Here is a 26,327-nt window from a genome sequence, read left to right as displayed (position 1 = left end):
AATATCTCTGTCATATTTCATCGACGGGAAAAATCCTCGGCACACATACGGCGGAGGGGGGCTCTGAGCGAGGTGGCCAAAAATGACGGCCGTAGGTGGCGGCGTTCTCTCGGAAATCGCAGCACAGATCGCCAAAACCGGTCAAGAACAGAGTTTTAGTAATATAGATTTAGACGAGGGAATTAAATGTAACATCTCCAACTTTGCAGATGACACAAAGCTGGGTGGCATGGGAGCTGCAAGGAGGATGCTATGAAGCTGCAGGGCAACTTGGATAGGTTGGATGAGTGGCCAGATGCATGGCAATGCAGTATAATGTAGATAAATGTGAGGTTATCCACTTTGGTGGCAAGTAAAGGAAGGCAGATTATTATCTGAATGGTGTCAGATTAGAAAAAGGGGAGGTGCAACAAGACCTGGATGTGCTTGTACATCAGTCACTGAATGTAAGCATGCAGGTACAGCAGGCAGTGAAGAAAGCTAATGGCATGTTGGCCTTCATTACGAGCAGATTTGAGTTTAGGAGCAAGGAGGTCCTACTGCAGTTGTACAGGGCCCTGGTGAGACCACACCTGGAATGATCACAATGGCCTCCTCCTGCACCTATTTTTCTATGTTTCTACTGGTGTAGGTGGGACATGTTGGTTCATGTGGGCAAGTTCCACCAAAGGGCCTTTCTCCACTCTTTGTGACTCTGACTTTCTATGACTCTCTCTATTGTGCTGCTGCATCAGAATTTAATTGTTCTGTTTTGGAACATGTGACAATAACATTTCTCTCTCTGTGTCTCTCTCAATCGTGCCTTTGTTCCTTCTCTCGCAGGCTTTAGACTTTACACTTTAGAGCTACAGCAGATGATGCCTGACCAGCTGAGTTACTCCAGCATTTGTGTTCTATGCAAGATTCCAGAATTTGCAGTTCCTTTAGCCTTTATCTACCCAGTAACTCCCCTCCTCCCACCTGTATCAACCTATCACTGACCAGGCTTTGTCCAACCCCTTCCTCTTTTCCATTTTTCTCCTCCCCTACTGCATCAGTCTGAAGGGTCCCGACCCAAAACGTCGCCTGTCCCTTTCCTCCCCAGTTGCTGCCTGACCCGCTGAGTTCCTCCAGCACTTTGTGCTTTGCTCAAGTTTCCAGTATCTGTAGTTCCTGGTGTTCCCATTACAACTGATCGAACAACATCTTTCCAGCCTTCCAAACTCTCTTTCATGAAAACTCAGGAAAAAAAAAAAAAGAAATGAGATCATTGCAGGAATAAAGGCATTGGCTCGGTATCGTAAAATGAAACTTCTGAACGGTCCTTCCATAAGCTACAGTACTGTCCGATACATCTCTACCCCATTGCAGACTGTGGACTTTTCTATGGTACTTCTGCACTACAACTCTGAGAACTAGGGTTTGCACTGTGTATCTTAGTTTAATTTAATTTAGTTTGGTTTAGTTTAGTTTAGTTTATTGTCACGTGTACCAAAGTGGAGTGGAAATCTTTTATTGTATGCTAATCGGTCAGAGGAAAAGCTGTACTTGATTACGTTCGAACCGCCCACGGTGTACAGATACATGATAAAGGAATTAATGTTCAGTGTACGATAAAGTCCAATTATAGTCAGTCCAAACATCTCTAATGAGGTGGATAGTAGCTCAGGACCACTCTCCAGTTGTTGGTACTTAGGTTCAGTTGCCTGATAACAGCAGGGAAGAAACAGCTGAGTCTCCTTGCTCTATTTTTTGTATGAATTTGACTTGATTGCATTTATGTGTGGTATTATGTGTGGCAGAATGTAGCTTTTCATTGTACCTCAGTACACAGATAATAAACCTAAGCCTTATAATTGAATGAATGCCCAATATTTGTTCATTTTATATCTATTCCAAGTATGCTTCATAAATATGCAAACACGCTAATATATCTACTGATAGTGAGGAGGAGAGAGATCACACGAGCATGGATGTGAACCAAAAGCAAAACAAAGAAGTGGAACAGCACCTCATATTCCACTTGGGCAACATACAACCCAACTGTATGAACAGTGAATTCTCCAATTTTAGGTCATCTCTAACAATACCCCCTTCCCCTTCCCCCCCCCCCACCCACCCCCTTTCATCAAGCCTCACCCCAGCCACTCCCTCTTCCCCCCCTCTCCCATCAGGAAAGAAGCACAGAAATGTAAAAACGCACACCCCCAGTTTCCGGGACCGTTTATTTTCCAGCTGAATACAACATACAATATTTTATTACATGTCATTTGATCCTCAGTGAGGCTCAAACGAAACTCCATTTCCACAGCCATACAAACAAAGACAATTCCTACAAGACATACAAACAATTCAATTCACACAAACATCCATCACAATGAATCTCCTCCTCACTGTGATGGAAGGCAAAGTCTTTTCTCTCGCCTGCACCATTTCTTGCCCGATTTTAAAGCCCCAGGCGGGCGATGGTAAGTCCCACGGCCATTTAAGGCCGCGCCGGGTGATGTACGGCCCCGCTCCAGGCCCAAAAGTCACAAGGGTGGAGCCCCCGGCGGGCGCTGGAATGTCCCACGGCCACTAAAGCCGTGCCGGACGATGTACGGCCCCTGCTCCGGGTAGTTCCAACTCCGCAACACGGGCTGGAGACGTTGAGTTGCGGGAGCTCCGAAAAAGCGGTCTCCCACCCGGACCCGCGAGCTCCCGGTGTCCCAGTCCACTGGTCTGTAACTGGAGCCTCCGAGTTTCGGAGGCGGGCCGCAGCAGTGAACCACACTGCAAGGCCGGCCAGCCCGATGGTGAGTAGTCCGCAGCTACGCAGGCTCCGCGACTAGAGCCCCCAGGTCGTTCCGGTTGGAGGTCGCTCCACGGTGCTAGGCCACAACGACAACCCGACAGAGAAAAGGTTGGGTCTCCCGTGCAGGGAAGAAATTTTTAAAAGTTTCCCCCTCCCCCCCCCCCACATATACACAGTTAAAAACACTATTAAAAAACACGAACAACTACATTTAACTAGACAAAAAAAATGTTTAAAGACAGACAGGCTGTAGGGGGCGCTGCAACGTGAGTCGCGCTGCCGCAAGGAATGGTTCCGAGCCACTATCTACCTCGTTGGAGACCCCTGGATTATCTTTAATCGGACTTTACTGGACTTTATCTTTTACTAAACTTTTTTTCCCTTTATCCTTTTTCTGTACACTGTGAATGGATCGATTATAATCATGTATAGTATTTTTGCTGACTGGTTAGCACACAACAAAAGATTTTAACTGTACCTTGGTACGCGTGACGATAAACAAGACTAAACTTTCCTCATTGTCTCACCAGGATTCACACCCTGCCCCTCCACCCACATTCCTTCCTCCAGCTTCACAGTTTGCAACTCTTCATTCCTATTGTCTCACGCCCTCTGTTCTTTTTCTTCCCTAGCCATTGTCCAATCATCTGTCTGTCCAAGAACCCCCACACCTGTGTCCACCTATGATCTGCCACACCTTGACCTGCCTCTCCTCTCTTTCAGCTTTCTTCCCCTCCATCCCCCAACAATCAGTCTGCGGGAATCAATCACAAAGGGAGGTGGGTGTATGGAACCAGCTGCCAGTCGAGGTAGCTGTGGTAGGGACAATCATAATGTTAAAGAAACCATTAGACAAGTACATGGTGAGAATGGGTTTAGAGGGAGATGGACCAAACGCAGGCTTGTGGGACGAGTGTACCTGGGACATGTTGTTCGGTGTGAGCACGTTTTGCCAAAGGGCCCGTTTCCACACTGCATCACACTATGACTCGATGACTAAGCATTCTGACCCGACATGTTGCCTTTCCATGTTCTCCAGCAATGCTGCCTGACCTTCTGAGTTACTCCAGTACTGCATGTCTTTTTCTTGAAAACCTGCATCTGATGTTCCTTGTTTATATAGAGATGTGGTTTAAATACATAGATCGGAATACAAATGTGCCAGGAAAATCCCAGAAAAGTTTGATGTTATTACTGCTGAAAACACTCGGCGGTCAGGCTGCATCTATGGAGAGGGAACGTCTGATCTGGGACCCTTCCTCAGTGTCTGGGTGTGTGTGTGTGTGTGTGGTGTGTGTGTGTGTGTGTGTAAGTGTGTGTTGTGTGTGTGTGTGTGTGTGTGTGTGTGTGTTGTGTGTGTGTGTGTGTGTGTGTGTGTGTGTGTGTGTGTGAATGTACATATAACCCATATATATGTATGTGTAGGAAGGAACTTCAGATCCTGGTTTACACCACAAACAGACGCAAAAAGCTCGAGTAACTCAGCGGGTCAGGCAGCGTCTCCACATTCCATCACCTATTCCGTTTCTACAGAGATGCTGCCTGAGCCAAGTGTGTTACTCTTGCTTTTTGTGCCGAACCCATATATATGCATTGGTTCAGGAAGCCACCACCACCACCTCACGGAGAAATGGGAATGAACAACGAATACTGGCTTGCCACCAGCACAGGAAATCTGTAAAGTCAGTAATGAAGTCCCATGCTGGTCGTTCCTCCTTCTCCTCACTCCTGTCAGGCAGAAGATACCAAAGCTAGAAGATGCGCACCACCAGACTCAGGAACAGATTCTTCTCCTCTGTTATCGGCATCTGAAGGGTCTTTCCATGAGCAAGGGTGCTGTCTGATTCACTTCTACCCCACAGTGGACATTGGACTTTGTCTCTGGAGCTGGTGCACCACCGTGTTGAGGATTATATTCTGTACTCTGTGTCTTCCCCTTTGCTCTACTGATTATACTTGAGTTTTCCTTGATTGTATTTGTGTACATTATTGTCCGATTTTATATCAAAGTCACGTGAGTGACTATGTGAAGAGCCCGCCAGTCCGCATGCGCGTCAATACGTCAAGCGCATGGCGCATGGACCGGCTGGGGGGAGCGTCGGTTCCCCCAGCGGTGTTTAAACACCTCTCAGGTAAGTGCAAACTTGCACTGGGTATGTTTGGTGTACTTTATTTTCAACAAGTCTCTAGGTTGTGCCTATGGGAAAGTCTAGGACTAAACCAAGATGGGCCGCCGTAAAAGCGGCAGTAGAACACCGCGGCAGTGCGAGAAGCCGTGGCCGTCCATTTCTACGTCAGAGTCACTGACAGATCCGGTCTGCTCAGCTACCTCTGAATTGGCTCCTATAGGGAGCAGCTTGGCAGCCCCGAAAGAGGGGGATAAGCCAAAGCTAAAACAATGAGACAAGTCCTGTCGGACGATTCAAGCCAAGAAGATTCTGCTTCCACATCCATGTCTGATGTGTTAGGCCGTTTGTCTCAGATGGAGCATCTTATGGAGAAGATGCTAGCACACAATATCTTCCGTGCTACGGAGGCATACTCAGGCAGTTCAATTCAAACACCTGCTGCAGCTCCTGGTCCAGGGTTGCTATTTTCCTCCCACTCAGACGCGGGGAGTTTCAGAGATCAGTATGCAGATGATTCCGAATACGAATGTGTGCCGGAGGCCCATGCCGTAATGCATGATGTGAGTGTATCGCATAAAGAAGAGTTGCCCGCTCTTGCCTCCAAATTTGCTGTTCCTTCAGGGACAGGCAAGCCACTTCAAGGGGAGTTGGCCAGCAGCAGCAGCTACCTCACTTCCCACCAACTGAAGGAGGAAACTATGGTGGAAACGGCTGCGAGATATCCCAGTCCGGAGAATTGCACAACCTTAAATGTGCCCTTAGTTTACGCCACTGTTTGAGATAATATTGGGTCCAGTACAAGATCCAGAGAAATGAAGCTTCAACGGATCCTGAGGCTATTGTCCTCAGGTATCATGGCCTTTGCTAGGTCAATCGATGAGGTTCAGTTATCAGAAGTTCAGCAGGATGCTATGGCACTGCGTGCAATGCCCATTTTGAAATCAACTGCTTCCGGAAAGACGCCATCTAGCCAGAATTGAATCCAAAGTTCGCACATTTATGCAGGACCAGCAATGTTCAGCCTCCTAAATTCCTCTTCAGAGAAGACTTGAGCAAGCAGGTCAAGGACTTGCATGAGGAGTCAAAAGCTGCTGGCATGATCAAGCAGTTCCTACAGGTCTTTTTTAGGCCAAGGCCCACCTCGCCCATCCTGGAAGATGCGGCAGCCTCACGTCCCAACAGCTCAAGCATTCTATGCTTTCCCTCCATTCTGCCTCGTTGGATGATGCTTGCAAAAAATCATGCAAGACTTTGCATCGGGTATTTTAGTAGTGCCTAACTGGCCTACACAACCATGGTTCCCTTTACTGTTAGGAGTATTAACGGAACCACCCATGGTTGTTCATAGACGTGAACATTTGCTTATTCAGCCCATTGCTCGGGAACCTCATCCTCTACATGACAGAATCGACCTGTTAATTTGCAGAATCTGAGACGACCTTTCTGGGGCTCGGATTATCCAACCGGACGGTGGACGTAATCACTGCAGCTTGGCGGGACGGCACTAAGAAGCAGTACATCTCATACTTTAAACAATGGGAAGACTTTTGTGTCAATATAGCCGATGTGTTGGAATTTCTTTCAACCTTATATTTTGAGAAAAGATTAAGTTATAGCGCTTTTAACAATGCTCATAGTGCTTTGTTGTCATATTTCCTGCTGGGCTCTGGACACCATTCTGTCAACTCTCATCCATTGGTATCCAAATTCATGAAGGGTATTTTTAACAATAATCCTCCTAGGCCCAGATATCGGTAAGTATATAACGTTAATATAGTATTAAGGCTGCTTCGCGGTCGGGCACCAGCTGCATCTTTATCTTTGGCCCAGCTCACCTATAAATTGGTCATGCTCATGGTGCTCGTTTCAGCGCAACGAGTTCAGTCGTTACTGAAATTAAGGCTGGATAAGACAGTTATATCCAATAATAAGGTAACCTTTTATATAGATGAGCTAATTAAGCAAAGTAGATCAGATGCGCTAGGCTTTAAGTTGGAGCTCTTGGTGTATCCACCAGATCGCAGATTATGTGTGGTTACATATATTAAAGAATACATAAAGGTTACAAAACACATTCGAGGCAGCGAACCGGCTGTCTTCGTCAGTCATAAAAAACCACATAGAAGGTTAACGGCGCAGACCATTTCTAGATGGTTAAGATGCGTATTAGCATTTGCAGGAGTCAATACTGATGTATTTAAATCTCACTCTACCAGGGCTGCAGCCACGTTGGCTGTGAGAAATATGGAAGTTCCGCTGGATCACATCCTTGCGACAGCAGGATGTGCAAATGAGCGAACTTTTCAGACATTTTATAATAAACCGTTTGAAGTTTGATCTTTATTTTATGAGAACTTGAAGTGAGGGTATACGTGCCCTCCACTCCCAACCCTACTTCTCATAAAGATCATTTGGTAGTTCGAAGGTCGTTAATCTTTCTATAGATTAGGTCAGCAACTATTCTGTGGTTTCATACTGCTGCTCTGAGTTTTGACGCGCATACGGACTGGCGGGCTCTTCACGTATTCCCTCACCAACTTCTCATAAAATAAAGATCAAACTTCAAACGGTAAGTTCTCGTTTCATCTATCTATTTGATTTGATAGTGCACAAGACAAGGCTCTACACCACTTCTGGTACATGTAAAAATAAGAAAGCTAAACCCTCGCGTGAATAGAATATGCATTGAGGGTGGCACAGTGGCACAGCGGTAGAGTTGCTGCCTTACAGCACCACAGACCCAGGTTTGACTCTGATTATGGGTGCTTTCTGTACGGAGTTTGTACATCCTCCCTCTGACCACGTGGGTTTTTTACAAAAGACGCCCAGGTTTGCACGTTAATTCACTGCTGTAAATTGTAAATTGTCCCCAGTGTGTGGGATAGTGCTAGCATAGGGGGTGATGCACTCGGTGGGCTGAAGGGCCTGTTTCCATGCTGCATCTCTAAAGCCTAAGGAAATATAGCATGTCTCCAATAACTCTTACCATTTGTACAGATGAACCATAGAAGGCGTCATATCTGGAACACTTCCAACACTCTAGAAATTGCAGGCTACATCTCTCCTTCAAGGGCTTGTCCCACTTTGCGATTTTATGAGTAATGAGGGGCGTCAGTGACTGATGCCCGATGTTGCCTAAAAACCGTCAAGTAGATGACAGGATACGACACAGCCGCACCAAGGTATGACACTCCGCGTCACCATGGGTCACCGATTTCCACGCGTCACCATAGGACAGGATACCCGTTACCATGCGTCGTCTATAGGTTGGCATGCGACAGCATATGACAGCATAAAACAGCGCCTGTGACGTCACAGCCTTTAAGCGGCGTCAATGTACGTCCCCCCGCGACATGATACGGCGAGATACGACAGGTTGCGTCATCTGGGGCACGTGATGTTATTTGATTACCCAGCTTCCCTATAAATCATGACTCATCATTGCCGCATAGTGATGCATGGTGACGCATGGTGACGCACGATGACGCACAATAAATTAGCATCGGCAATGACCCCGCATCACCATGCGCCACCCATACGTCATCGTGCGAAAGGGCGCACAACATGATAAGACACGCAGATGTCGTGCAAGGATTTTGAACATTCCAAAATCCTGGTGCGGCAGGGAGACACCGTGCGTTACCCGTGTGTCACTACATGCGTCACCGCGCATCACGACCACACCACGACGCGACATCCTCTTTTCAGGCTGTCACCTAAAATGTTGCCCAAGTGGGACAGGCCCTTCACTCTGCCTGGGGAAAACAGCCAGCATAATTAAAGACCACCCACATCCCAAGCATTTCCTCCTCCTCTCTCACGTTGGGTAGAGTACACAAAAGCTTGAAAGCACATACCACCAGACTCAGGAATAGCTTCTTTCTGAATTCTGAACAGTCTGAAGAAGGGTCCTGACCTGAAACATCACCTATTCATGTTCTTGAGAGATGCTGCCTGACGAGCTGAGTTACTCCAGCACTTTGTGTCCATTTATTTGTAAACCAGCATCAGCAGTTCCTTGTTTCATTAATGAGAAAGTTGCTGTATAAACAACTTTCAATTGTTCAATTTTGCTTTATTGTCACGTATCACAGGACTGTGAAATTGTGTGTAATTGGACTCTTGAACAGAATGTTTAAATTCTAAGTATGAATACCCAATCTACCCCTTTGCACTTTTTAATCTGCACTTTTTCTGTAGCTGTGAAACTTAAATTCTGCACTTTGTTTATTTTCTCTTTTTTACCTGCCTGTTTAGTTTTGTTTAGTTTATTAGTGTTATCAGGTGAAGAAAGCGAATGGTATGTTAGCATTCATAGCAAGAGGATTTGAGTACAGGAGCAGGGAGGTTCTACTGCAGTAGTACAGGGACTTGGTGAGACCACACCTGGAGTATTGCATACAGTTTTGGTCTCCTAATCTGAGGAAATACATTCTTGCCATAGAGGGAGTACAAAGAAGGTTCACCAGGCTGATCCCTGGGATGTCAGGACTTTCATATGAAGAAAGACTGGATAGACTCGGCTTGTACTCGCTAGAATTTAGAAGATTGAGGGGGGTCTTATAGAAACTTACAAAATTCTTAAGGGGTTGGACAGGCTAGATGCAGGAAGATTGTTCCCGATGTTGGGGAAGTCCAGAACAAGAGGTCACAGTTTAAGGATAAGGGGGAAGTATTTTAGGACCGAGATGAGAAAAACATTTTTCACACAGAGAGTGGTGAATCTGTGGAATTCTCTGCCACCGAAGGTAGTTGAGGCCAGTTGATTGGCTATATTTAAGAGGGAGTTAGATGTGGCCCTTGTGGCTAAAGGAATCAGGGGGGTATGGAGAGAAGGCAGGTACAGGATACCGAGTTGGATGATCAGCCATGATCATATTGAATGGCGGTGCAGGCTCGAAGGGCCGAATGGCCTACTCCTGCACTTATTTTCTATGTTCCTATGTTTCTATCTGTAGCGAAGAACAGTTAAAGCATTTTTGTTTGGTGCTATCCAGTCAGTGGAAAGACTATACGTGATTACAAACCAGCAATTTACAGTTTATGTTAAAGCCAGTAAAGTCCGATCAAAGATAGTCAGAGAGTCACTAATGAGGTAGATGGGAGGTCATGATCGCTCTCTAGCTGGTGAGATGATGCCTGATAAGAGCTGGGAAGAAACTGTCCTTGAATTTGGAAGTATCGGTTTTCACGCTTCTGTACCTCTTGCTTGGTGGGAGAGAGGAGAAGAGGGTGTAGTAATTTTGTGCTGGTGCATGGCAGGATTGCATTCATGTATGGTATCATTTGCCCGGAGAGTTGGCAAAACAAACTTTGTTCACTGTGTCTTTGTGCACGTGACAATAACAAAGCAACTCCAAGAGCCGTGATGTGCCGCAGAGTGAGATGACCGATTCTCGTTGTAACAGTCTCTTGACTGGGGCGTGCCGCTGCCAGATCAAAAGAATGAACTTGTCCACGTTGAAAAAAAGGCATGAAACTCAAGTAGGTTAAACGGCGAAAGGAGAGATTTATGAAAGCGACCGAAGTTCCAACAAACTTTTCACCTCCTTCCTTCGTCAGAAAACCCATTCAATTCCCAATTTCGCTGCTGTAAAACAGAGAAACCTCTACACAAAGCATAACACGACGAAATGGCCTGGCTGTTTACATTTTCCCCGTGCATAAATCGTACTAATCGGTCGTTCAAGGCAACAATTGTGTTTCAATGTTGTAAACGGCAACTATCAAACAAATGAAAACATTCTGTGGGTGTTTGAGAGTAAAGATAGTTTTTAAAATCTATTTCGTATCCATGCTGGATAAAAAACGATCATAGGAAATAGATCTGATTTAATCGACTAATGATCCGAGAGGAATGGACATTATAATTTAAGATACATTAATGTATCATTAGGACTGCAGCACCGGTGGGAACTGGTTCGATAATAATCTTTTAAAGGGCGATTGAGAACTTGATTTTTTTTAGTTGCAATACATTGTGGTGTGTGTGTGTGTGATTCTCTTGTGTTGTTTGATTTAACAATAGCACATCCAGCCACTTCTTAAACGGTTGCGAATGATGTGCAATTTAGATGAAAGTACGTTAACCTTGGCCGGTAGTACGCCGCTGCCTTTTGTTGCACGCGTGGACCGTCAATATATCTATCAAACATCAAATTGCCGCCAGGACACCGAATTCTAACGAGTAACTTACGAAGAAAGTGACGGAGATAGAGAGAGGGGAGGCGATGCATCGGTGATCTGTTTCGTTGATGGCTGGTTTTTATGTTAAGGCATATGCAAGTGGAAACTAAATATTGCACAGTGCTTATTTCAGAGACAATGGCTGCGACTTAATTGATGTTATCTTTCAAGTGAGAGGAGTGGGATTTCGCTCCTTGATTCTTTACCGAGACCGACCCTCGGGTACGCCCGCTAACACGGCCTTTGTTGAGAGATCTGAGCGTTGTAAGACAAACTCTTCTGTCAATCTCACTCATGCACAAAGAAACAGTTATCTCCTGGGTTGTCACAAGTCAGGCCGGCACAATAGTGCACTTCAGAAAAACCAACGGAAGGGACCCCTTGAACATGGTTTAACTGCAAAGGGAAATTTTCTAATTGATCTTTCTTTTTAAAAAGTGAAGCAGAGTGCTTACACTCCTTTGTTAAATTAATGAAAAATAGGTCGAACCAAAGGCTAAAGCAAGAAAAGTGGAAGCTTGCTGTGGCAATAAAGTTCTAAAGTAAACATACCGCGGTGGGAGGTTAATCTTTTAATAGGCTTAACACGCTGCTTCTCTAAGGCACGTTTCTCCACATTGTTGTACAATGGTGTAGCAGTCATTAAATCCCAATGTAGGTATGAGTGACTCATAAATCTTGGCTTTAAACTGCAAGTTAGAAGTGCTCAGCGCGTGGTGCAATGGACCTCGATTGTAACACCTTTCCAAGACTTACAAATAATCAGAATCTAGATTTAAATCATCTTTTACATCGCAGTTGGCTAGGCTTTCTGAATTAACGACAATAATCCAAATGCTTTAACGTTTAAGACACAATTGTTTGCGCATTCAATTAATAGTTTAGGGAAACGGCGGAAAGTTGCCAACAGAAACACGCAAATATACAAGTATATTCTGCGTATGTGTGCGTGTATGTATGGGTGTCTGTATATGTATGTGTGTGTTGGTATGGATGTATGTGTGTGTGTGCATACGTGGGTGTCTGAGTGTGTGTGTGTGTGAGAGAGAGAGAGAGAGAGAGAGAGAGAGAGAGAGAGAGAGAGAGAGAGAGAGAGAGAGAGAGAGAGAGAGAGAGAGAGAGAGAGAGAGAGAGAGAGAGACTCTCGCATTGCAATTTGAAATGGAAGATAGACACAAAAAGCTGGAGTAACTCAGCGGGACAGGCAGCATCTCTAGGGAGAAGGAATGGGTGACATTTCGAGTCGAGACCCGTCTTCAGACTGAGAATTATTTCTGCAGTTCCTTCCTACACCTTGCACTTTGAAATAGTCATTTGTCTGCATTCCTAACCATACCACTTATATTTAAGCATGAAGTCGCTTATTTTAAACAATTACCGATGGTGCAACACGTGAATCAACAGCGAAAATGCCGAACTTGCCGCAGGTTTGTGGTGTGTTTGACAGAGATAACTCGTGTTGCCATGATTGTAACTGAATGGAGATCAATAAGATAAAGGCTATATCTCGTTTCCCTTATCCCTAACCAGTCAGAAAAAGGGTCTCGACCCGACCCGACCCATTCCTTCTCTCCAGAGATGATGCCTGTCCCACTGAGTTACACCAGCATTTTGTGTCTATCTTCGGTTTAAACGAGCATCTGCAGTTCCTGCCTACACAATAAGATAACGGAGTTTTCAGTGAGTTAATGTTACACATACCTTACCCCCAGAGCAAGAACTACAATAACTTAACGGGAAAGCAATAATCTACTGAGTTTCTAGTTTTAAGTCAAGTTTATTGTCGTATGCACGTCGAGTGAGAAAGTGTAGGGAGGAACCTCAGGCGCTGGTTTACGCCGAAGATAGATACAAACGTCTGAAGCAAGTCAGGCAGCATCTCTGGAGAAAACGAATAGGTGGCGTTTCGGGTCGAGACCCTACAATTAATATCTTGCTTTGAGGTGACTTCTGCGTATGTAGTTTATCATCCAGAGAGACACGGCTAACCGTTCTTTAAACTTGCAAAGCCTTTTTTTCCGCTATATCTAAATCTTATTTTTGCAGATTTGGTTTCGTTTATTGTCACGTGTACCGGTGAAAACCTTTTTGTTGCGTGCTATCCAGTCAGCGAAAAGGCTGTTCATTATTACTATCGAGCAATCAGTGTCCAGATACAGGATAAAGGGAATGCCATATGTACCGACAACGGAACAATGCAACTCTTACTTGCTGTAGTTAGTTTATGTGTCCATAAATGTAATAGCATAGAGATAATAGGGGATAACGTTTAGTGCAAGATAACGGGGTCTTCAGTGAGGCATTATTTAAGAGGGAGTTAGATGTGGCCCTTGTGGCTAAGGGGATCAGAGGGTATGGAGAGAAGGCAGGTACGGGATACTGAGTTGGATGATCAGGGGAGATTATGTGTTCGGCACGGACTAGAAGGGTCGAGGTGGCCTGTTTCCGTGCTGTAATTGTTATATGGTTATATGGTTATCATATTAAATGGCGGTGCAGGCTCGAAGGGCCGAATGGCCTACTCCTGCACCTAATTTCTATGTTTCTATGTTTCTAAGATACACTCCAGTAAAGTCCGATTAAAGATAGTCCGAAGGTCTTCAACGAGGTAGATAGTAGCTCAGGCCCGCTCTCCAGTTGTTGGTAAGATGTTACAAGGTTAAAACTTTGCAGATGACACCAAAGCGGTGTCATCTGCAATCTCATGCAATGAAGATTAGATGTTACAAATGCACATAATGGTGCGTTAATGAAGAATGTACCTTTTGCAACCTTTATCTGCTGCGGGGGGTGGGGGGGATGAAGTACCCAGTTACCTTCCCCTGCTATAGCGTGTACAACATGCAATCTGTCCTCCTCAGTTGCATGGGTGCAGGGGGTTAAACTGGTGAACGAGTGATCAGGGGAGGTGCGAGTCCCCCAGGTGTGCAGGCAGTCAGGGGGAGGGAGGCAGGCGCGTGGCTGGCGCGAGGTGCGGGTGAAGGCAGCCCCGGGGTGAATGGAGGGCGGAGAAAGGGCGGGGCGGGACGAGCCCATTCATACGCGCCAACAGAAGGGTGGAGGGGGGAGCGCCCGCACGCGCGAGCCACGCCCTCCATTGTCTCCGATTGGGCGGGCCCGCCGCGCTCATCTGCATGGCGGCCCCTCCCCCCCATTCACTGGCCGCACGCGCCGGCTCGCGACCCGATTGGCTGCCAACACGCGACCGGCGCGAGCAGCCCCCCCTCGCGACTCCCCGCTGACACCCGGAGCGGCGCTTTGATCCCGGCGGCGCGTGCCGCATTTAAAGGCGGTCGCGGCCCCTTCTGCAGCAACAGGAGAAGATTTACCTGCGCACACTTCTCACTCTCTCTCACTCGCGTGTGTGTGTGTGTGCCGCCCGCCCGTGCCCGCATGCATGCATAGTGTTTGTATTTGAGCATCTGTGCAATTGTATTTTACGTGTACACACGCGCGACCACCAAAAGCATCAGCGCTTTTGGAGCAATAACAAGGTTATCCAACAAAACTTTTTTTTACTTGATCATTTTTTTTGTTGCATTTTACAATTCCTTTCCTGCCCAGTCCACGTTCCGATTCTTTGATAGCAATGAGTCAGATGCATTCGGAAGACTGGACGGGGATGAAGGAACTGGCGGCTGACAGGTGCGTGCAGCACGCTGCTCCGGGCTACCCGCCACCAGTGGCTGCCGCCCCGCTCTCTCTGCTGGACACTGACCCCAGGGGTTGGCTTGCGCCCAGTTTGCAAAGCAACTGCCCGGCTCACGGCGACTACTTGGCACCTGGGCCGTCCGACGAGATGCTACTTCTGGGACCTGGGACGGAGATGGAGCCGACTCGGCAGTGCAAGAGCCCGCAATTGAAAGTGCGGGAGCTGTGCAAGCTGAAGGGGGTGGGTTTGCAGGAGCTGGGCTGCAGGCAACGAGCTCCGCCGAGCAGGCATGTGAACGGCGTGCAGAAGCAGAGGAGGCTGGCGGCCAACGCCAGGGAGAGGAGGAGAATGCACGGCTTGAACCACGCCTTCGACCAGCTCAGGAACGTCATCCCGTCCTTCAACAACGACAAGAAGCTCTCCAAGTACGAGACCCTGCAGATGGCGCAGATTTACATCAGCGCCCTGGCCGAGCTGCTGCAAGGAGGTGAAGCCGGAGCCAAGGGCGAAGCTTCGTCCCGGGCTGCAAGCAACGCCGCCCCGGGCTGCAGGCGTCACTCGAACACGGCCTTCCCCGTGCAATTCTCCTTTCAGGAAGGGGAAGAGCTGGACCTGTCTCAGGACGAGATGGCGACCGAGGACAGCAGCAAAACGTCCCCCCGCTCTCACCGGAGTGACGGCGAGTTCTCCCCACACTCACACTACAGTGACTCCGAAGACAATCTAATGGACATGGAAAGCGAGGACGAGGAACTCTCAGGACTTCAACAGCCCCCGAATTACCAATAAATGCAAAAATTGCAAGGGAATAAGAACCTGTCTTCCATGATTCTTATGTTTTCTCTATGTTTTGCTATGAATGCTAAATGCTAATTGAATATTCTTGTTTTTTAATGTAAGAATACTAATTTTTATACGAATTTTCCATATTGCTGATGATGTTTCTTGCAATACACGCACTTTATATTAAAAAAAACTCAGCCCGGGAACTGAAACTGCCAATTTCTATCGTTGAAATATTTAAGTAGCTACGTTGCATCACTGTTTTTTATATAGATTATATATATGGTTCCAGACGTGATTTGTCTCCGGTCGTTCTCTGTGTCTTGGCGACTGCAAATATAGAATTATTATTTATTGCTAATAAGAGTGTATTTTTTCTCGACCGCTTATCTCCGTTCGATTACTTTTTGAGTGTGTTTGTGTGTGTGCGCGTGTAAATACAAGTACTTTTTTTAACCACGCATATGATAAAAATCATCGTCTTAAATGAAAATGTTTCGTTTAAGTTTAGCAATCTTTCCGCCACCGTTTGTGTACTGTTCCTTCGAGTGTTTTAATGCTAAATAAATGAATTAAAAAATATATATACACTGGCCTAACTGTTATTTTGTTGTGTACAAAATCATGAGAGGAATAGATCGGGTGAATGTACAAAGTCTCTTGCCCATAGTAGGGGAATCGAGAACCACAGGACATAGAAGGTGAGAGAGAGAGGGGGGTGGGGGGGGGGTTAATAGAAAGCCGAGGGGTAACTTTACACACGAAGAGTGGGGTGGATGTATGAAAGGAGCTGTCAGACGTGGTTGTTGAGGTAGGTACCATCGCGACGTTGAAGAAACATTGGACAGGTACGGGAATAGGACAGGTTTAGAGAGATAGGGGCCAAACGCAGGAAGGTGGGACTAGTGTAGATGGGACATATTGGTCTGGGAAGTTGGGCCGAAGGGCCTATTTCCACGCTGAGAGGCACAATTACATCGATTTATTAGTTACATATTTTTGTTGATTTTTGTAAAGTTAATTATATTGAATTGTTATTGGGAATTTTAACATAATGTAGCGCAAATTTATTTTTACCGAATTATTATATTTCGGGGTGTGCGCGGTTTTATAAAGCCATCTTAAAGTTCGCTAGTTGGGAAGTTTTATTGGTATTTTCTCGAAGTTGGTTGCCGCCATGAATGGAATAGTTTTTTTTCTTGTCATTCAGGAGGCCTGTATTATTCTCAGTCTCCAATGGTCCCCACGTTGTTGGATCTGGAATCGCACATGGACCAGGAATCACTTCCCTGAATGATATGAGAGCGCGATAAAGTATTTCTAACGAAATTTCTAACGGAACGTTAGCAACGTTTGAGAAACACTTGGACAAGTGCGTGGGTAGGACACGTTTGGAGGGATAGGAGCCAAGTGAGACTAATGTTTATTGGGTCATGTAGGTCGGTGTGGGCAAGTTGAGCCGAATGGCCTGTTTCTACGCTGTATGGCTCCATACATCCACGCGATTCCACGAATAGACTGCATTCTCTGTGAAATTAAAGCGTGGAATTTGTCGAAGTTATTTTTGGAAAAATAGCTTTTAGCATGCGGTGCAGGGTTTATTTTCAAGGCATTGGCATGAGTGCGTGTGTGTGTAAGAGAGACAGGGGGAGAGAGTGAAAGAGAGAGGGGGGAGAAAGTGCTCACTGAATCAGTGAACCAGACAAAGACTTGTCGCCTGTCCTTTGATCCGCTGTTCTTGAATAGGGAAAAGTTGCACCACCCATTTTAATTCGGTGTCAACTTTTGTTTGAGTAGTTGGGGGGGGGGGGGGGGGGGGGGGAAGAAGGGCGTTGTATGGATTTGCTCAGACAAAGAATTTTAGTCGTGGATTAACAAGAAAAAAAATACAACCACGTCGATGCTGGCAATCAGAAATAAGAATAGAAAATGCTTAAACTATTCAGGAGTTGTGAAGATATTTCAAGTCGATCAACATCATATTTACGCAGCCATCATTATTCAGGTTGGGATTAGTTTATTGTCCCACACAACCAGGGGTGCAATTACATTTCTTGTTAACATGAGACAGTAACGAGTAACGAACGATAAATACGACCCATAACGGGCGACACGGAGGCGCAGCGGTAGAGTTGCTGCTTTACAGCGCCGGAGACCCGGGTCTGATTCTGGCCACGGGTGCTGCCTGTACGAAATGTGTACCTTCCCCCTGTGACTGCGTGGATTTACTCCGGTTTCCTCCTACACTCCAAAGAAACAGGTTTGTAGGTTAATTGGCTTCGGTGAAATTGTAAATTGTCCCTTGGGTGTAGGATTGTGCTAGTGATTGCTGGTCGGCGCGGACTCTAAGGGGCCGAACGGCCTGTTTCTGCGCATGATCTCTAAACTAAACTACAAGGACACACGAGCATTTTTAACTGAACAGCCTATTACGAAATCCGACATGGAGTCAATGAAGCAACTAGCCTTCTACAGCGAGGGACAACATTTTCAGTCGGCGCTTCTTAACAATGTACGGCTAAATCGGCCTTAAACTCCTCGATTACGCCGTGCCAAGAATTTAACATTGGTTCGAGGGCTTGAATGACTTGCTCCCCGTTAAACTGTTTTGCAGGTGAATTGGATAACTTACTTAAAGGGTGATATAAATAAATAAACACGCTCCGTAAATAACGCAGTCAAATGTAACACATACCTGAGTACACAGAGGCAGCCGGATAAAGCAAACTTTTATTGTTTAAAATCGTATATTTTGGAATTTTACAGGCAATTTTTTTTAAGCGCTGTGATAAAGTTCCAACGCGCTCTTAATTCCAGTCTGTACGTGCCAACATTTGCAAACTGATATATCTTGTCGATCTCAACTATAACGATTAAAATCGAAAACTCCACAAAAAGCTTAAGTAACTCAGCGGGTCAGGCGGCATCGCTGGAGAAAAGAACCATGTGACGTTTCGGTCGAGACATTTCTGCAGAGGGAAAGGGAAACGAGATATATAGACGGTGAAATATTAATATGTTTAATTATTGAATGTGCGCCTAATAATACTCAGGTAATTTTTGTTTCGTTTCAAAATAAAGTCAACACGAACAAAAGCAGAGCGAGATTGGAAGGGGGTTTTAAAAATCGACTCTTGCCATAAAATGCAGTACAATGTGCGTTAGATCGATTGTCGAGATTTCACCAGAGCTATGACGGTTTGGGTGGATGGAGTGGGTGGAATCAGTTGTCCAGTTGATCAGGTTTTCAGTGTATTTCTGTAATTAACTCAGTCCTAATCGGCATCCACGGTTCAGTTTGTTCGCAAGCAGAAACGTTGAAACAAACCAGGCAGCATTTACTCCTAACAAGGTTTAGTTTAGTTTTATTTAGAGATACGGGTAGAAGCAGGTTCCATCGATCACCCGTACACTAGAAATGGAACAATGTAATTCCTACTCGTAGCAGCAGCAGCAGCAGTAGCACAACATGTTTGTAAACACAGTATACATTAGATAGTATAATAAACCAAAAAAAAATGTCCAATAAATAAAAACTATATAGTTCAACAAAACAAAGCCCAAAGTCCCAAGTGCAACCCAGGCAGTTCATAGGTAAGAGTTTAGTTGGAGGTTGTACTGTTCAATGGCCTGATAGTTGTTGGAAACAAGCTGTTCCTGAACCTGGAGGTTACAGTTATCAGACTCCAAGACCTTCTTCCCGATGGCAGGAGTGAAACGAAAGTTGGTCTCTGATGACCCTTTTGAGGTTGCGCCTCTTATTGAAGATCACTTCGATGGCGGGGAGATCAGTACCCATGATAGGAGAGGTGCCGGAAAACTGGCGGGTGGCAAATGTTTGCCTCTTGAATTTTGAAGAAGGGCTGCAGGTAAAATGCTGGGATCTATAGGCCGGTGAGCTTAACATCTGTAGTTGGTAAGTTACAGTACTGGAGAGTATTCTGAGGGATCGGATATACAGGCATCTGGATGGGCAAAGGCTGGTTAGGGATAATCAGCATGGTTTTGTACGTAGAAGGTCGTGTCTCACAACTCTGATTGATTTTTTTTGAAGACGTGACCAAAAAGGTTGATGAGAGCAGAGCTGTAGATGTTGTGTACATGGACTTCGGTAAGGCGTTCGACAAGGTTCCGCATGGTAGGCTGCTCTGGAAGGTTTGATCGCATGGGATCCAAGGAGAGATAGTTGAATGGATAGAAATTTGGCTCCATGGTGGAAGGTTGCTCCTCAGACTGGAGTTCTGTGACTAGTGGTGTGCCTCAGGGTTCGGTGATGGGCCCGTTAAACATCGCTGATTTGGATGAAAACATACAGGGCAAGATTAGCAAGTTTGCTAATGATACAAAAGTTATTGGTTTTGCTGATAGTGAAGATGGTTGTGAACGATTGCAGCAAGATCTGGATCGATTGGCCAGGTGGGCGGAGGAATGGTTGATGGAATTTAATACAGAGAAGTGTGAGGTGTTGCATTTTGGGACGTCGAACAAGGGCAGGACCTACACAGTAAATGGCAGGCCTCGGGGTAGTGTTGTAGAGCAGAGGGATCTAGGAGTACAGATGCACGGTTCCTTGAAGGTCGAGTCACATATAGATAAGGTGGTCAAAAAGGCTTTTGGCACTTTGGCTTTCTACAGAGAGTATTGAGTATAGAAGTTGGGAGGTCATGTTGCAGTTGTATAAGACATTGCTGAGACCGCAATTAGAATATTGTGTTCAGTTCTGGGCACCATGTTATAAGAAAGGTATTGTCAAGCTTGAAAGGATTCAGAAAAGATTTGCGAGGATGTTGCCAGGATTAGAGGGTGTGTGCTATAGCGAGAGGTTGAGTAGGCTGGGTCTCTACTTTATGGAGCGTAGGAGGATGAATGGAGTATACAAAAATCATGAGAGGAATAGATCGGGTAGATGCACAGACTTTTGCCCAGAGCAGGGGAATCGAGGACCAGAGGACATAGGTTCAAGGTGAAGGGGAAAAAATGTAATAGGTATCCGAGAGGTAACCTTTTCACACAAAGAGTGGTGGGTGTATGGAACAAGCTTCCAGAGGAGGTAGTTGAGGCTGGGACTATCCCAATGTTTAAGAAACAATTAGACAGGTACATGGATAGGACAGGTTTGGACGGATATGGACCAAGTGCAGGTAAGTGTGACTAGTGTAGCTGGGACATTGTTGGCCATTGTGGGCAAGTTGGGCCAAAGGGCCTGCTTCCACACTGTATCATTTTATGACTCTGATGGACCAGACAGTATTTAACAATTTTTTTTAAAATCTCCATCGTTCCTGGGCATTCGAGTTGCCGTACCAGGCCATAATGCAACCAGTCAATATGCTCTCTACCATACATCTGTAGACATTTAAGAGAGTATTTGACAACATAACGAATCATGTCAATATTCTCAGGAAATAAATAGTCAAACTAGAATCAGAATTCATTTCTGACACAGCCACATATGATAAGTATAATCCCTGACCCCGAATAATCTCCATAATCATTAGGACATGTTTCACATCTTTAAGAACAACAGGAATTGGTGTGTTACAATGCTGAGAATTATTTTCTACACTCTGTATCTTCCCCTTTGCTCTTATCAATTGTATTATAGTTTGTGCACAGATGCTGGTTTAATTGATTGTAGTTATGCAGAGTATTATCTGACATGATTGTATCGCATGCAAAATCAATATTTTCTGTACCTTTGTCCACGTGACAATAATACAAGGACTTTGGGACTTTTGCCTTCCATCACAGTGAGGAGGTACCTGGTGGACTCACTGTGGTGGATGTGAAAACTGTGTTGAGTGTGTGTTTTGTTATTTTATTCTATGTTATGACTGCAAGGTTAAACCATTTTGTTGTACTGTAAATGTGCAATGACATAAAGTTGAATCTAATCTAATACACGCCTAAACCAAAACCTAAACCTAAACTTCACAAAGCAAAACACTAAGTGCTGGAGGAACTCAGCAGATCATGCAACATATGTGGAGGAAATGGATAGATGATATTTCAGGTAGTCAGTCACCCTTCTCCAGATTGAACCTCCCAAGCAGCCAAAGTTAACCTTTGATGAAAGCTGGTCCTCCAACACCTCAGCCCACTTGAGCAAGACATCAGCTGACAGGGTCCCCATTCCTGAATGGGAAAGTGCAGGAAAATAACATTGAGTCAGAGGTTCAACCATGTTTTAATTTAACAATGGAGCAGTCGTACAAGGTTTAATAGGCTGCTCGTGCTTCTATTTCTTACATTCTCATTATTCATCATCTCTACCTTCATGCAGTGAATTGAATTTAATAATTTATTGTCACAGTGAAATTCTTTGTCTGCATACCCAAGGTATGCAAACAGTCGCCCATAAAGGGTGGTTACAATGTTACAAAGTACCCCCGTGCCAGGTCCTTTTTGTTCTCTCCCCCAAATCTACCCTCACGGCGATCCTGCCACGCCGGGTCCTCCTCGGTTCCTAACCTCAGCAGTGGCATCCTCGGGAATAGTCTAATTACTATTATGAAACTTCTCTGTATGTTATTACTCATGTACACATACACACACCCACATATACACACACTCTTCTTCCCCTCTCTTATCAGGCTTCTGAACGGTCCTTCCATAAGCTGGGGCACTGCCCAATTCACCTCCACCCATTGCAGACATTGAACTCTGTCTAGGGAACTGATGCATGACCATGCTGAGAACTATATTTTGCCCTCTGTATCTTCCCATTGCTCAGTCTTTTGTATTTGAGCTTGACTTAAGTGTATCCATGTATGGTATTTACCAAATGTGTAAGAAGGAACTGCAGATGCTGGTTTAAACCAAAGATAGACAAAAAATACTGGCGAGCTCAGCAGAACAGGGAGCATCTCTGGAGAGAAGGAATGGGTGACATTTCGGGTCGAGGCCCTTCTTCAGACTGGTTAGGGATAAGGGAAACAAGAGATGTAGACGGTGATGTGGAAAGATAAAGAATAATGAATGAAAGATATGCAAAAAATAATGATTATAAAGGAAACAGGCCATTGTTAGCTGTTTGTAGGGTGAAAATGAGAAGCTAGTGTGACTTGGGTGGGGGAGGGATAGAGAGAGAGGGAATGCCAGGGCTATCTGAAGTGAGAGAAATCAAATTCATACCACTGGGCTGTAAACTGCCCATGAAATATGAGATGCTGTTCCTCCAATTTGCGTTTAGCCTCACTCTGACAATGGAGGAGACCGAGGACAGATAGGTCTGTGTAGGAATTGGAAGGAGAATTAAAGTGTCCTGCAATCGGGAGATCAGGTTGGTTCAAGCGGGCTGAACAAAGGTGTTCTGCGAAACGATCGCCCAGTCTGCGTTTGGTCTCGCCGATGTATAAGAGTCCACATTTTGAACAATGGATACAGTAGATGAGGTTCGAGGAGGTGCAAGTGAACCTGCCTAAACTGAAAGGACTGTCAGGGTCCCTGGACAGAGTCGAGAGAGGAGATAAAGTGACAGGTGTTGCATCTTCTGTGGTTGCAGGGGAAGGTACCTGGGGATGGGGCGGTTTGGGTGGAAAGAGATTATTTAACCAGGGAGTTGCGGAGGGAATGGCCTCTGCGGAAGGTGGAAATGGGTGGAGATTGGAAAATGTGGCTAGTGGTGGGATCCCATTGGAGGTGGAGGAATTTTCGGAGGATTATGTATTATATGCGACGGCTGATGCTGGACGGTGAAGACCGGGGGACTCTGTCTCTGTTGCGACTAGTGGGAGGGGGAGACATGAGTGAAGGCCTCATCAATGATGGGGGAAGGGAACCCCCATTCCCCAAATAATTATCCTGCTGGCTGCTTTGTCATGGTGTCTGGCAAACTGCAAGACGCACCTGTCATATTCACCAGCGTTTACGGTCCCAACTGGGATGACAGCTCATTTGTAACCAAATTTTTTACATCTCTCCCAAATATTGAAAATCACCACGTCATTGTGGGTGGAGATTTTAATCTGGTCCAAGACCCTATACTGGACAAATCTTCGAACAAAGCCTCTACTTTAACTAAATCAGGTAAGACTCTGCATGCTTTCGCCAAACAACTTGGGCTCACAGACCCATGGAGATTTACGTTCCCCACGACTAAATTATTTTCATTTTTTTCCCACGTGCACCGCACCTATACCCGTATAGACTTCTTTCTCTTAGATAACAGACTGCTCTCCAAAATCAAATCCAGCGAGTATCATAGCATCGTAATATCAGATCACGCTGCAACCTCCCTCGATCTCCACTTTCGTAAACAAACTAACCCCTTTAAACAGTGGAGGTTCAACTCCTCATTATTAGCAGAGGCTCACTACATGCAATTCTTGCACTCCCAAATCACCTTATATTTTGAGCTGAATGACTCGCCGGACATAGAAAGAGGTATACTCTGGGAAGCTTCAAAAGCCTATATTAGGGGCCAACTTATCTCTTTTGTCTCCAACCTGAAAAGAACCGAGACGTCCCAAACGGCAGACCTGTTACAAAAAATAAAGGACATTGATGACAAATATGCATCTGACCCAGACCCTAACCTTTATAGAGAACGCCTTAGGTTACAAACAGACTTTGACCTCACGTCTACTAATAAAGCTAAGCTACGACTGCTTAAATCTAGGCAACACTTTTTTGAATCTGGGGATAAAGCTGGGAAGCTTTTGGCCCATCAGGCCAGAACCGAGGCGACTTCACGGCTAATTCCAGCCATTAGATCCAGCTTAGGGGAGATTCATACTGATCCTCTTAGAATTAATGAAGCATTTGCTAAATTCTACGCTGAACTATACGTTTCCGATTGTCCTCCCATTGCAGGTGACATGCTCAGTAGTATGACGTTTCCCCGAATTGACGATGAAGCCACGAGAGACTTGGGTGGTCCCATAACTGTTGCGGAGGTCCAAGCAGCCATCACATCGATGCAAAGCGGAAAGTCACCCGGCCCTGACGGCTTCACTGTAGAATATTACAAAGCTTTCTCTGCTCTCCTCGCACCAGTCCTGAGAGATATGTACAATGAGGCGTTTTTATATCGTCGCCTACCGCCCACCTTGTCGTGGGCTACTATCTCCCTAATTCTTAAAAAGGAGAAAGATCCCCTGCTTTGTAGTAGCTATAGACCAATTTCACTCCTGAATGTGGACCTCAAAATCCTCTCTAAAGCCCTAGCGCTCCGTCTTCAACGAGTGATGCCCTCTATTATCTCGTTAGACCAAACAGGGTTCATACCAGGCCGACAGTCTTCCCACAATACCAGGCGTCTCCTTAACATCATCCATTCACTGAGTAGTGAGACCCTGGAGATAGTGGTCTCCCTCGACGCCGAAAAAGCTTTCGACAGGGTCGAGTGGAGGTACCTATATGAGGCGATGCACAGGTTTGGCCTCGGTAACAGTTTTATTCTTTGGGTCAGTCTATTATACTCGTCCCCGGTGGCCTCAGTACAAACAAACGGCAAACTGTCGCCTCACTTCCCTCTTCAGAGAGGTACCAGACAAGGTTGCCCGTTATCACCACTTCTGTTTGCTGTCGCGATAGAACCCTTGGCGGTCTGGTTACGCTCAGAGAAGGGCTTTAAAGGTATTACACGGTTCGACACAACTCATAAAGTCTCATTGTATGCGGATGACCTGCTCCTGTACATCTCGAACCCAGTCAGCTCTCTCCCTGTGATTACGAATATTTTAGAATGGTTTGGCACGTATTCTGGTTATAAACTTAACTACCAAAAGAGTGAGCTATTACCGATTAACTCATTGGCTAAGCAGCTCCCTCGCTCTTTAACCTCATTCAAATGGGCAGAGGACGGGTTTCGCTACCTCGGCGTCTTTATCACAACACCCTTATCTGATATGTTCCGCACAAACTTTCTGCTGGTTGAGAAAGTTGAAAGAGATTTTGACCGCTGGTCAGTTTTACCGCTATCCCTCGTGGGCCGAATAAATCTGGTCAAGATGGTCGTCCTACCCAAATTCCTGTATCTTTTCCAGCACGTCCCTATACTTATCACTAAATCTTTTTTTGATAAATTAGAAAGGACAATATCTAAATTTTTATGGGGTAGCAAACCGGCTAGAATCCGAAAGGCGATACTGCAGTCTCCTAAGAGTGACGGCGGTTTGGCACTTCCTGACTTTAGGTGATACTACTGGGCTGCTAACTTGCAAAAACTCCTGTATTGGATGAATGATGATTGCGACCACCTACCGACCTGGGTACACATGGAAAAGGCGAGTTCACATCTCCCGTTGCGGTCTGTCCTATGCTCCCAACTCCCCCTTTCTATAACATCTGTGGGTGCAGGCCCAATTGCGTCCCTCTCGCTCAAGATATGGAGTCAACTCAGGAAAAACTTTGGTTTACAAGGCCCTCCCATCTTGACCCCACTGCTTAAAATCCACATCTTTAAACCTTCAAGTACAGACCACGCATTCAAAACCTGGCATAGCAATGGTATCAGTAGTATCAAAAACATACAAAGATGGCATCTTTTCGTCTTTTGCGGAGCTCTCGTCCAAATATAGGCTCCCAAACTCCCACCTTTTTCGTTTTTTCCAGATTAGGGATTTTGTGAAGAAGACATTCCCCCATTTCCCAAATCGTCCCCCTGAAACCCTGACCGATACCATCTTAGCTCTAGATCCCAACCAGAAGAAATGCATCTCTGTTTTGTATAAATTGTTAGGGTCGGTTATATTGAAACCTCATACCTCATTAAAAGCTGCGTGGGAGGGTGAGCTGAATACAAAACTAACAGACCAGCAATGCGACTCTGCCTTGGATTTGATCCATTCTTCCTCCATAT

At 45.5% G+C, this 26,327-nt stretch overlaps 1 protein-coding gene across 1 annotated transcript; it reads left to right on the top strand.

The window, feature by feature from the left end:
• Positions 1-14,390: 14,390 nt before the first annotated feature.
• atoh1a (atonal bHLH transcription factor 1a) lies at positions 14,391-16,116 on the top strand. The gene has a single exon (XM_055641522.1). The coding sequence runs from the start codon at positions 14,678-14,680 to the stop codon at positions 15,527-15,529; it is 852 nt and encodes a 283-aa protein (XP_055497497.1). The 5' UTR covers positions 14,391-14,677; the 3' UTR covers positions 15,530-16,116.
• Positions 16,117-26,327: the final 10,211 nt, after the last annotated feature.

The sequence above is a fragment of the Leucoraja erinacea genome, chromosome 1, assembly GCF_028641065.1.
Source record: "Leucoraja erinacea ecotype New England chromosome 1, Leri_hhj_1, whole genome shotgun sequence".
NCBI classification, from domain to species: domain Eukaryota; kingdom Metazoa; phylum Chordata; class Chondrichthyes; order Rajiformes; family Rajidae; genus Leucoraja; species Leucoraja erinaceus.
Note: the sequence above shows the minus strand (reverse complement) of the source record. Positions and strands in the feature narration are given on the sequence as shown.

Bases quoted from the DNA above. Each gene is read 5' to 3' on its own strand.
- atoh1a (XM_055641522.1), top strand. From the start codon at position 14,678: ATGAGTCAGATGCATTCGGAAGACTGGACGGGGATGAAGGAACTGGCG.